Source organism: Anser cygnoides, chromosome 9, assembly GCF_040182565.1.
Source record: "Anser cygnoides isolate HZ-2024a breed goose chromosome 9, Taihu_goose_T2T_genome, whole genome shotgun sequence".
Classification (NCBI taxonomy): Eukaryota; Metazoa; Chordata; class Aves; order Anseriformes; family Anatidae; genus Anser; species Anser cygnoides.
In genome coordinates, this window is record NC_089881.1 from 22,874,820 (window position 1) to 22,887,460 (window position 12,641).

General features: G+C 44.0%; 1 protein-coding gene across 8 annotated transcripts in view; it reads right to left on the reverse strand.

Moving 5' to 3' along the window:
* The window catches only part of LOC106032155 (multiple epidermal growth factor-like domains protein 6), a 223,868-nt gene that overhangs the window by 185,547 nt on the left and 25,680 nt on the right, over window positions 1-12,641 (reverse strand). The window contains exon 1 of one of the 8 annotated variants that reach the window (XM_048059394.2): window positions 7,773-7,960. The exons of 6 other annotated variants lie outside the window; for them this stretch is intronic. In XM_048059394.2, the coding sequence (XP_047915351.2) occupies window positions 7,773-7,873 (101 nt within the window). In that variant the 5' untranslated portion in view covers window positions 7,874-7,960. Of the gene's footprint in view, window positions 1-7,772; window positions 7,961-12,641 lie in introns of those variants that run through there. One more of the 8 variants, XM_067002517.1, reaches the window with a different exon arrangement.

Below are 12,641 nucleotides of genomic sequence, written 5' to 3' on the forward strand. Positions count from 1 at the left end.
AAGAGCAGGTTGAACCCACGAAGAAACACAATGGGCTCTAGGGGAGAAAGCCAGCAACGTGGATTTGTATGCAAGAAGGCTGTTGATTAAAGGCTTGCTATAGATAGCAGCATGTAGAAAGAAAAAGCAAATTTTGTCTGAACACAAAACAAATTGGAAAACAGGGCGCAGAAACAAAAGGTCTTAAGAGCAAGTTAAAAATATTTATAGAGAGACAGAGATATAAAGTTTGTATATAGATATATACCGGTTAATAGCAGCAATATTTCACAACATCTGGAGTGGCAGAAAGGCTTTTCTTCCTTTTTAAACTGCCTCACTCCCCTTTCTACCCTTAAACTATTTTAAGATCCACTTCCCCACATTTCTCAGATAAAAATTAATCAGCACTACCCGTGACAATTAGAACATCCTGCTCCCCTGACCTCTAATCAATCCCTGTTCTCTGCTGATCCTGTATCAATATTTGTGATGTTTATATGCCCTCTGGGATATAGATTGGGAGCACCAAGCTCATTTAGATTAGGTCTCATTATCACTGCTGTTCTCTGGATCCATGGATGGAGGTGCACCACTGAAGACTCTCCTAACCCCACAGGTTACTAATGCAACGCTGCGTCTTATTCACATCCTCTCTCTGATTAGATGGAGCAGCTAAATAACATGAGGGTTCTTTCAGCCTTTGTGCACTGCATCTAGATTCAAAGCAAATCAATATGAGATGATTAATTACACACTCAGCTATTATAACAACAATAAGATTTTTAGTTCCTACTGCTATCAGACTGCAGTGCCTGTCATTTAGCTTCTGTTTAACTAGCCTCCTCCCCAAGATAAAATAATGTATTTTTGTTAGCAAGAGATGTAGAAGATAAACATGCGCATCCAGATCATTTAACTATGATTGCTAGGTCACTTTTTTACATCTTAAATCAAGGAGTTATTTTATTTATTTTAAATAGTCACATACCCCCAGCAACATCCAATTGCATGGTTTCTGCTACTGGCTGGCTTCTGCAGGACCAGGTAAGGCATCCAGTAAAGCACAGACCCACAGGAGATGGCAAGTGTAGTTTCCTTACTTTAACATACAACTCTGATAACCTCCAGATATTCGTCTCCATTCACGTTCAGGGAAGTCATGCACATTGCCTGTGAATACTGTATCCAGAATACCAGATTATGTCAACATGACTACTCTGGCAGAGGGTTTATTGTAAAAAGATCACTGCTAAAGTAGCAAAATACTTGCCAAGAGTACTTGTTATTAGCCGCTTCTTAAATCCAGGATGTTCTTTATTGTTGGCTTTAGTATTGTTAGATGCCTTCTGCATACCTCCACCTATTTCTACACCGCTGTTATTTTTAGTAAGTGACTTGGAAGAACAGCACCCAGGAGAGCCAGCACCACTGCCGGTGACCAGACCCACCGAGCCTCGCACAGCGCTGACAAAACCCTTCTAGCATGCAGATTGCCTTACAGCCAGCCTAAGGACCACTGCCCCAAGGAGCCAGCTCTAGCACAATTAGATAAACACGTGGGATCTCAGGTATAAGGAGGCTACAAAGCAGTTTGCATGGACTCATCATTAGACAAAAGCAACTAATTGTCCAATAGTCAGACAAAACTGAAGGTTAAAGAAATGGGAAGCTATAAGAGGAAGGCAAAAAGTAGCAGTAATCACTTCTAGATGAAATTTCACTTTAAATGTACCCAGGCTCAATTATCATTCCACTGCAGAAGAGCGAATAATAACAGTAACCCCAGTAAGTCTGCCAGGTACACGCACTTGAATTTCCCTTGGCAAGAGAGCACAGGAGGATCTGACGCTAAAACATTAAAATGAAAACCTCTGAAAAATATCGTACCACTTGAGTCAGAAGGAGAAAAAGATCATTTTTGTTTACAGTGAGCACTGCATTGCTTGACAGTGAAACTAATGAGAAGTTCGTGAAATCCTCTGTTTCACTTTGGCAACCATTATCTAGGACTTGCTCATCTCTCTTCTAGTAGATGTCAGATTTTAAACAGCTTATAGCCAAAACCTCTTTTCTTCAAAGCTGACTTTTGAAGTAACATGTAATATATGCAAGAACAAAATATTGGCATGTAAGAACTTAAGTGTTAAAGTATTCCAAGTATTTACACCCCTATAAATCCTCAGGTTGATACCACTGCTGTAAGATGCCTATTTATATATATAATTTTTAAGCATCAAGCAATTTTGGTAGATCTAAGTATTTTATGAATTCTAGCCACAAAAGCTATGGTGACATATCTTCAATATTGAATTAATTAATGCAGGTAAAAACACGGTATGGACATAGCACTGTCTGCTGAACAAAAGCGTGCATGGTGTTTGCTGTGACTTACTAATGGAAGATGGTATTGTGTTTCTGCTAAAGAATCCAAGAAGTGAGCTTTGGCACTCTGACTTAAATAACTTTCCTCTTTTCACATACGTGGGATCAAATATTCATCCACGGGTCAAAGGCACTGAAAGAAATACAGCCGAATGTACAGCTCAGCTTGTATAACCGCTGTATCTGGAAGCACGCACCTTTTCAAGCAAAAGGCAGAAACCTCCAGTTCACCTCCAGAACAATTAATGACTAGTTTTAAACCAAGCCCAGCATGGAATCCGATGCACAATACAGACTACATATGTTCCGTACACAATTTTTAAATGCTTTGGTTCAGCAATAATGAAAGGAAATTTCTTTCTCCTCAGAAGTAAATTAAAAGCAATAGATTTTAGAGAGAACGCAAGCAATAACAGGTTTGAATTTCAGAAGGAGGAAATCTATTAACTGCGTTCAAAGAGAGAAGGTGTTTAATTGGTGAATAACATGAGTTTGCAATATGGTCTGTTAACTCTGAGAGCCAAAGCATCGTTTCCAACGAAGGAGGTTCTGCTGAGGAGTTGTCCAAAGACCAGGTTTTACACTACCATAACGAATACGTGCATCAATAACTGAACTAGCTCAACATTTCAGAATGCAGCACGATTAAATCTGAAGAGAAGCTGACAAGGTCTCTCCTCTCAGGGTGCATTTTCGAACAGCAACTTAAACCTAAATCCCATTGAAAGTGAGTGGGAGCAGTGGTTTATCTGCCTTAACCTTGCTGTTTTAAGGCTTGTACAGTATATCAGCTGTTGTGATTATGGGTGGCTAACTTCTAAGTCTCCTGTAGGTACATTATGTGATGTATCTGTTACGAGAACAGACATTAATAAAGCCCAAAATAATTTACAGTCAATCAGATCAGTTTCATCTTTGAAAAATACAGCAACTTCAGGCTATCAGGTTTTATGACCACGTCTTTTCATTGCTTTATGGCTATTTCAGAGTTTAGGAGGAAGTCTTGATCACATTTTTCTCCTGAAGGATAAAAAAACTTGTTATAAATCAGGAAAAGATCTACAGCAGGATGATACTCGTTCACTATCTTTAAGTCTCTTGCCAACAGATATACTGGGGGACCAAAAAAAGAGCCCTTTACCATCTGTTAAAAGACTAAACTCTAAGTTAGTTTTCCTCTAGGAACTCTTTTGAAACAGAAGCTTTAAATGCAAACTCCTGAGAGACACGGTTCTGTTATTAGGTTGACCAGCATGAGCTCTATCTGGTGGCAACATACTGTAGTGCAGAAGCTAGTGGCAGTATGTTTATTTTTTGTTCAGCACGATGTTCATATTCACAGAGATGAGAAATACCTCAGCCTTTAATATTAATTTGCTTTCCTAACAACAGCTACTGGATACTGACGAGGGATAGCACTGAGAAAATAAAACAAAAAAAGCCTTTCATGACTTTGACCCCAAAGCATTTAAACTTACAGCTTACTAGGATCATGTTATCCAAGTCTCCAGGGACGGAGCTATCTAGTGTTAATGAGAACTGAGTGTTTACTGCAGCCTTATGGATTCTGGGCAGGCAGGACTGGCAAGAAGTATGTGCAATTTCTACTGAAAAAAAATTTAAGTAGAAGTCAGTAGTGCAATTTAGAATTTGGCAATGCCTGCGAGTTGCCTCCATCACTTCAGCCAAGGTCTAAAGAGAGTTGATAAGAAAGACTTAACATGTGAGCTACAGATTCAAATACCCTGCAGTGACAAGTCATCTCCTCGTTTTCACTGGAAAACCCACAATCTTTTTCGTGCATCGAGGTCTGTGAGCACACAGTGCTCCATTCACACAGTCAGGAGATCCTACATTACTCATTTCAGTTCCCACACCCAAACATACATCAAGCCCTTATTTGTGTTCCTAGACTTAAAAACTTTACTCACACCTGCAAGCTGGTATCGCTGGAGGTGAAAATACAGTGTATTGGTTAAACTGCCAGTACACGGGGACAACTTCTCACCAAGGAGTGATTATACAACCTACTTTTCACATCATTTGAGAAGTATCATGACAAAAATCCAGGCTCCAGGATTAAGATATATCACCATATACTTCACAGAAAGTTTTTTATGACTTCGTTACAGCTGAGCAAGCTGCGTGCCACTTTAAATGCTAGAACTCAATGCAGAAAGAATCAAAATTCAGAAGCACCTCATCATGTGGAATTTCTTTGTTTGCCAGTAGTTTATTGTGAAATAAATTCCAGTCCTCAAAAAAGTGGACTTCCCCTTTTTAATCATACCTACTTGCTTGAAAGAATCAAATATTGTTATTTGCTTTAAAACAGCGTCCATAACCACATGCTAGCAGTGAAGCAGGGTGCAGCAGCAGTGCTGTACCTTTATAACCCGATCACTGCTGCAGTCAGAGGACCAAGTTTACCTGACTGTTGCAGCTGTAGACGCAAACCTGAATTGTAGAGTTTTCTTTGGGGAATATGATTTATCTGGAGGAATGTTTGTAAGCCTGTAAGCCTACAGTGCCCCATGGGGTTGAGGAAGCTGGACAGCTGTTACTAAGCCAGAAATCCGGCTCTAAATCCAGGTGTTCTGTGGGATGCAACCAAATTTACTTGCTTATGGATGGAGTGAAAATATGCAGCTGCAATAAGCGAGCAGTCAAAAAACAAACAAAATGGCTTTAATGAAAATTTGTGAGTGGAGCCTCTAAGACCAAATCAGCCCCCTCAGATGTCATCCTGGGCCTGCAAAGCCACAGAGAGAGTCCCTGGGCTTGATGTGGAAGGGGACAACGTCGGCCTCATGACTTTTGCTAGCAGCCCCCACTCATGTTATTTGGGAACAGACGAAGCCATTCATTGAGTCGTGCCCCAGCCCCTGTTAAGAAAGATCACTTTTAGTGCACAGTCCTGCCTCTTGGTCTGTCCTGTACAGGTAACGATGAGCAGGCACCCGTACTTCTAGAATTATGGAATACTTCTCTAGAGCAGGATTTTCCTCTTCTGACAGCAACTCATGCCTTCTGCTCCTAGTTCCCATTTCTGCCCTGTCCCACAACAACCCCCAGCTTTCTGTGCAGCAAACTCAGTGTTGAACAGATGCACATCATACTTAAGATGTCATTATATCCCTAATTTTAAACCATTGAGCTCACTGCAGCAGAATGAGCTGCTCAAGATAAACTTTACGATGAGAAATGGTTAATTCCTCATTTCAAGGCCTAAATAGCTTACTTTTCAGTGAAAACTGTATTTGTGCCCTGGTTGCTCCACTGTTCTCCAAAGTTCTAATACAAGATCATCAAGGGCTAATTGTCTGGAAACATGGTTGATGGAAATAGCTAGTCATCCTATAATCTGTTCTACATTAAATCTCCTCAGGGGGCTTTGAAGCAGAATACCAACATCCACACAGATCCTTTGCATTTTTAGCTGGGAGCAAACACTCGAGTTAGCAGCAGAACAAAAACAATTATGAGGAATATCTTGTATATCCTCAGCCGCACAAGACCCCAATCAAAACAACAGCAAATGCTAAAGAAGAAAGCACCCAGCGTGACGCGTGCCATGGGATATATTTGTTGTTCTTATCCCATTGGCTGCAGATGACCAACATCAAAAGACCAAAACTGAATTAATAGAAGAGGTGATTAGTGACAAGTCTCCTTTTGGACATTTCTGCTTCCAATCAAAGCTGGAGGCTTACTCTACGGGGTAACGGCTTCTTGGGCTTCTGCTTGCACCAAAGACACTGAACAGGGTAAAGGGAGAGGGGAGGAATAGTTGTACTTGCCCTAGCTCAACAAAAGCAATGCAAATTATAGTAATTTCACAAATATCCCATGTGGGAAAAGCACCCAAGGCTTGCCATGGGTATCGGGGGTGGGTTTTGTCCCAGTCATCGTCCCCCCCCAAGCCTGCAGCTGGCTGACGGAGCCCTGCTGCCCCCAGTGACTCGGGTACAATGGCAACATTCATATGTGGTGCCATTTCCAGAAGGGAATGTTTCTGGTCTTCTTTCCACGACACTAACCTTAAAAAGGTAAAAGCAAGAAAAAAATTGTGTGGAGGCAACTCACAACTAACACCACCTCCAGCTCGAGAAGTGCTGGATCACAGGTATTACTGACACGTTAAATGCAAACAGATTAATGTAGGTCAGTGGTATGCTTCCTCATAGTAGAGTAATTGCTTATAAAAAGAAAAAGAAGCAAGCCTGAAAGAAAAACAAAACACTTCATGGAGAAAAATGCTTTTGCAGAAAGTGAACTTGACTCCTCCAAGCAGTGTGATGCTAGAGCAGTACCCATCCAGCAAAATGGAGTAATATTTACTAGAAATGCATTTAAGGTGGTTTTTGAGGACTTCCATGGTATTTCATAGGAAACCAACGTGAGACAGAATTCACTTTTGGGAAGAAATAACTAACTGTGAACCAAATGGTAAGCGCGTGAATTCTGGAAGAGTAGGATGAAGTTGAATTAAGCCCCCAAAAAGGATGAACAAAGAGGTTAGGAATTGAGGTGCGCATATATCTCCGAAGTCTGTTGTTAGATTGCTTTCTTTGGATGGCGGTGAGGGTAGCATTTGTTATTTCTTAACACTAGCCAGGAGCTCTGCAGAGAAAGAAGCGCCCAATGCACAGCGTGCAACAGTTTCCAGAAATTACATTTTCAGTTACAATGAGCAAAAACTTCGACTAAGGTTTTGTGCACGTTTTCAGCTACTCCTGGTTAGAATTGGACCAGAAAAAGCTCTCTTGATAAAAAACGTTACCTTACACTTGCAACAAAAGACGTTTATTGTGCCGGTCAGAGAACACCCCCGGAAAGTTCCCGGCTCGCCGCCCGCCGGGCTCCGGTGCGGGTCCGGCTCCTTTGTGCCGGCAGCCGCCGGCGGGTGCTTTCTGCTGCGCCCACCTCTGCCTGCTCGCGGTCCCTGCCCTACATCGCTCCTGGCTGATCCCACGTCTCACTTCCCCGCTGTCTCTGCTGCTTTCCCCCGCAGGTAGAGCCCAGCGAAACGCCTCGGGGGCGCGGAGCGGCAGCTCCGCCAGCAGCCTTGCTAACACGGGGAGGCAGAACCAGCCCCAGGGATGCTGATGCCCACACACCGGGAGCCCATTTCAGACCCTAGATCAAAGTCCAGCCAGCACCCCCGCTTCCCCTCCGGGGCTGAAGACCCCACGAGACCCCCCCCCCCCCCGCCCCAAAACAACTCCCCGACCCCAAAACCTGCACGTAGGGGCGACGCGGGGCACCCCCGGGCAAACTTTGCGAGCCGCGGCCAGCACCGGGATGCTTGCAGCGGGGTGGGGGGACCGTCAGTACGGCACCACCAGAGACAAAGGAGCCCCAGCGAGGACCCCACACCCCGACCCCGCAGCCCCGACCCCACTCACATGCCCCGCTGCAGCCGCGGCTCCTCCGCTCCCCGCGCCCGGGGGGCCAGCGCCCAGCAGAGGCTGAGGGAGAGGCAGAGGGAGGCCGGCCCCGCTCCCATGGCCGAGGGAGGGAAGGGGAGGATGGAAGGAGGCAGAGCACGGCTCGGCAGCACCCTCAGCAGCCGCCCCCAGCCCTCCAAATCATTTAAAGCGGCTGCCGCGCACGCCACTGGCTGGGCGGCCCCGGCCCGGCCCCCGGCCCGCCCCTGGCGGGGCCCCCTCGGCGGCCGTGGGGGGCCGGGGGGCCTCGGAGCCCCCCTCGGCGGCTGTGGGAGGCCTCGGGGCCCCTCTCGGGTCCCCCTGGGCTGGGGGCTCCCGGCCCCGCTCCCCCAGCCCCGCCTCACCTTTGGGGTCGCTCTGCTTCGCCCCCCGCCAAGGGGCTTTATCCCCCCCCCGACCCCACTCGTGCCGGGGGAGATGCCGAGGGGTTTATGCTCAGGGATGAGGCGTGGAGTTAGGTGCGGTGGTGGTTTTGGGGAGGTTACCGGCTCTTGGAGGATGGCTGACCACCCCGCTCCGGGGTGGCGAGGGGTTCGGGCCCTGCTGCGAGAGCCACGTCCTGGCTTCTCCTTTTTTCCTCGGGTCCTTCTTTGTTCTGCGTGCGTGACGCCCACTGCAATTGCATCTGGGCGCTTCAAAGAGGAAACAGCAAAAATAAACGCATTTAACATCGTGCAGGAGGGATAGCAGCGCTGCTGCCCTGGGTTAGTGATGGCAGGACTGCGGGGCTGGGAGCTGAGGAGTGGTTCCTTAAACCCCAGAGCTCTGGGCTACCCTACAGACCACCGGTCCTCACGATCCCTCCAGACCTTCCCTGCTGTCAGGAGGCAACTCCTTCCCTTCGCCAGGGTGAGGAGGGACACCAACTGACCTGGAAAGGGAACTGTGCACAGCAGCAAATAAAAGACGGGAGAAAACACACCTTCAGCATTTTATGACCTTAGACAGAAGTCATGGTCCATTGCACCACGGTTTGCATCTCCCTGCAGGGCCGTGACTAACCGAGCGCTGGGCTGTGAGCGCGCGGGTGGGCCCCGAGCCAGCTGATGCTGAAGGGACCGAGATTTCCTTGCACCCCAGCGGAAGGGGCTTGGTCTCGAGTTGCTCCAAATTAGCTCCTAGAAGGATTTGTGACAGAGAGAAAGAACCGCATGGGTACTCTGAAGTCCTCACGGGGTAGGGGTCAACCTCGGTTTCACAGTGCATTAATTTGTCTTCCTTTCAGTCCTGTAACAAGATCCAGCAGTTTCTACTTTATGCATACTTTATAAGCACAGTTCCCTGTATGGTTTTTATTTTCCAAGGCCTTTCCTAAAGTAGGTAAACATTTACCAGTCATAACAAGAAAACTGTTCTTATATCGTTCATTGCTTTGAAGCTTGCAGTGGCACGATCTCCCTGAGATTGTATTACTGATTTCTTTTTCATGGTAAAGAAAACATATAGCCCTTATCTGACCCTAGAGCAGATTAATTGTACCCTGAAATTTCCATTGAATGGCTAAGCTCTTCTTGCATCTGGAGTAGTTTTAACTCTGCAGGACCCTGTGTTGAGCTAATCTCATTACCTCCTGCAGAGCACATAGTTTTCTAATCATTTTATTTCTTAAACCCCAGAAAATCTTTCTTCATAAAATAATAGACTTTCATTATGTCAAGGCTGAGTGTTAATTACGCCCTGAGTTGTCATCCCAACCTGGACTACTTTCAGGATCACATCATCGCAAAATAGCAAAGGATCTTATTGCCCAGATATTTTTTTCCAGGAGAGCTAAATTAGTCTTTCAAAAATACTTTTTTTTTGTTCTCCATCTTACAGAACTCAACAATAAACCACTGAAAATGATTTAATATTTCAGATCTGCACGAGATCATTACAAATTATGCACAATATTTACTACACCCAGTCATTAAGAATAATGGAACAGCAGCATGCAAATTGGGAGATGCTGAAGTGCAGAGTTCTCAGCATCTTACATGGTGAAGGCCACTTAATGGATGAAACCTTCGCCTGGGGGGCACGTAGCGAAATACAGCCGCAGTTGGATCCTGAGGACGGAGCAGTTTAACATCTCCTTGTAATCTGCACAGAAAGCCTTGCAGGCCACGCGTTAGGAGCTATGGCACTGACATCCTCCTGAACTGAAATGTAAACCCAGTTTGTTCAATGTGCCCTTCTTCAAATATTATATAATGTTTTATCCTCAGCTGTGTTTTAATTGAGAACATCCTGCAAGGCTGTTGACTTTAATGGGACGATTCACATGAGTAAGAGTTGCAGGGAACCAGCATTTGTGAAAGCGGTTTCAAAGGCCTACTGGAATAATTGATCTGACTGTGCCCAAGTCAGTTAAATCTTCAGACCTGACACAGACAATACGGAGGTAAAAGCAGACTCATTTATTCTAGTTCTTACAGTGGTAGCAGCAGGAAATGTCAGGAACAAAATGGCAGTGGATACAGCATTAGTGACTCCTTTATATTACACGTCCCTGCCGTGACCAACCAGACACGGTTACTGTCATGAAACTTATTTGCCATACAATTGCGTATCTTTGATCTTGATACCTACAAACTGTATCATGCCCACCACCAAACTGAGCACTGAACATGTTGACAAAAGAGTTCTCTTCCTGCCTGGTGAAAGGAATAAATTAAATCCCATCTTGCTCTGCTAAACCAGCTTTTGAACTGAGCAGCTAAAGTGTCGATTCCCCTTGGTGACTTTGTGCAGGTGAGCTATAATCTGAGCCAATTGCACAGAATACAGACTGTCAGAAAAAGAACACCTCGTGCCCTCCGTGTAGTACTGACGGACTTTCTGCAGGATGGAAAATACGTAGTTTGCATTGTTCTCCTCTTTGATTGACCAGAAAATTCTTACCGTTTCCAGAGCGATCCTTTGCTATGCACTACCAAACTCAGCATATTGTTTACAACACCACTGAGATCACAAATTCTGTAGAGAAGTTGGCATCTCTCGTGAAGTCTCATACTATCCTCTTCATTTTAAAGCATATTTCCCTCCCCATGAACAGTCATTGATGATTTTGTCTTCCCACAACATGTTGTGAAAGTTGCTGTGTGTCTCCACATACGAATGAGCATGTCTACAACTGAGTCAGTGACACACCACCCGTCCCCATTTTCATTTTTCTGTCTAATTCTCAGTATCTCCAAGTCTTTTTAAATCGTAGCTAGTTAGAGGATTTAACATTCCCTTCTGATAGAAAGAAATTCTCGTGCAGAGATTGTAATTAGAAAGGCTGCGCTGTGTTCTGTTATTAGCAGGAATTGTGATTTTTGGAGTGGTGGGTTAATTGCTAATAACCATATGCAATGCTTCTCTCAAGATGTTTCCCATTACAGTAATTAACTTAGCAGCTGGGGTAACAGACATTTACCATTTGTCTTCACAGTATCCCTGATTTAGGAATGTTCCAAAAACCTCTTTGGATTTGGTTTGTTCAATTCCAGGCACAAGATGAAAAAGAGGGATGCTGAGAAAGGAAGATTTGGGAAGGAACAAGTTGCAGGGATTCTATCCATTTTCAGATGTAAACTCCCCATCAGTGTATCCTCAGGACTTCTGAAGTTTTGTACGATAGTCTTAGCCTGGGACTGTCATCTTCATTGTGCCAACTGGATAGAAAGCATGGCAGAGCAGCACAAAAAAGAACGCTTTTAAAAATATTTTTTTTTACTGTGTTACTCAAAATAATCTGATTAATCTTTAGCTTTCTTGAGGATTTATTAATCAAAAAGTGCCAAATGTATTACTGCTTACTCATACCCTTAACCTCAGAATCCCTATGATTTATGATTTTTTTTTTCTTTATATTTCATAGTCAACTGGACAGATATAAACATTTTTAGGTAATTACTTCCTTTCTATGTTGTCTCATTGGAGTTCCTTCCCCCACAAAAAGCAGTAAGAGCCAGGCTAGAATTACAGTAATAGTTTTAAGTATATGGCTACCCTGAAATTTAAGAAGAAAATAAAGGTGGCCTACAAAGCCAGACCACATGACAGAGCAATTGCAGTTTTGTTGATTTAATTAAACAACAGAATATATTGAAAGGATTAATTTTGCTTACAAGATAATTTTAAAGACTTTTAGAAACATGATGCTAGATTTAGTCCTCTTTAAAGTTTGTTCTGGCCACACAGAGTAAGTTCTGTACAATACTGTATTAAAGAAGGTTCGCCGATACCCTTAAAGATGAAAAGCGGCGTACTAAGGTAACTGGAAGCTTTCTCTGTTGCAATGAATTGGCGTTGCTCCATCGCAATGAAGGGGAGGAACGCTAATTTACAGTAACTGAGGATCTAGCCCGCATTGTTAATCATAATTATGGACTGACTTCAGGAGGTACATTTTCCAAAGCAGTTGGGTAAGACAAGAAAATTAAGTTCAAATTATTTTCTTCGACAGGAAGTAAAAGTAATACATAAATAAATACTTGGTGTTGCACTAGGTTTTAAAAACATATAATAGCTTTCTGGCACCGCATCATTCCCTGATATTTTTCCCTACAGCACATAATAGTAAGTTTCTGATAATAGTGCTCACAGACAGTTTTGATTATAACCACTTGTCAGGGAATGGATAACTCAGAAAATAACACTGTATTCAACTGTTAAAAATGCTGCTTGAAATACATTAATACCGTGATAATTTCTGCTAATAGAAGCCTCCAAACCCCATCCATTAGCTCTGAATCGAAATTCCTGCTTCATTTCTATCTTTCTGAGCATTTCTGCCCCCTGACCCCTCTTCCATTACTTGGTAGCAACACAGCCATTCACAGCCATTAGCTGCGACAA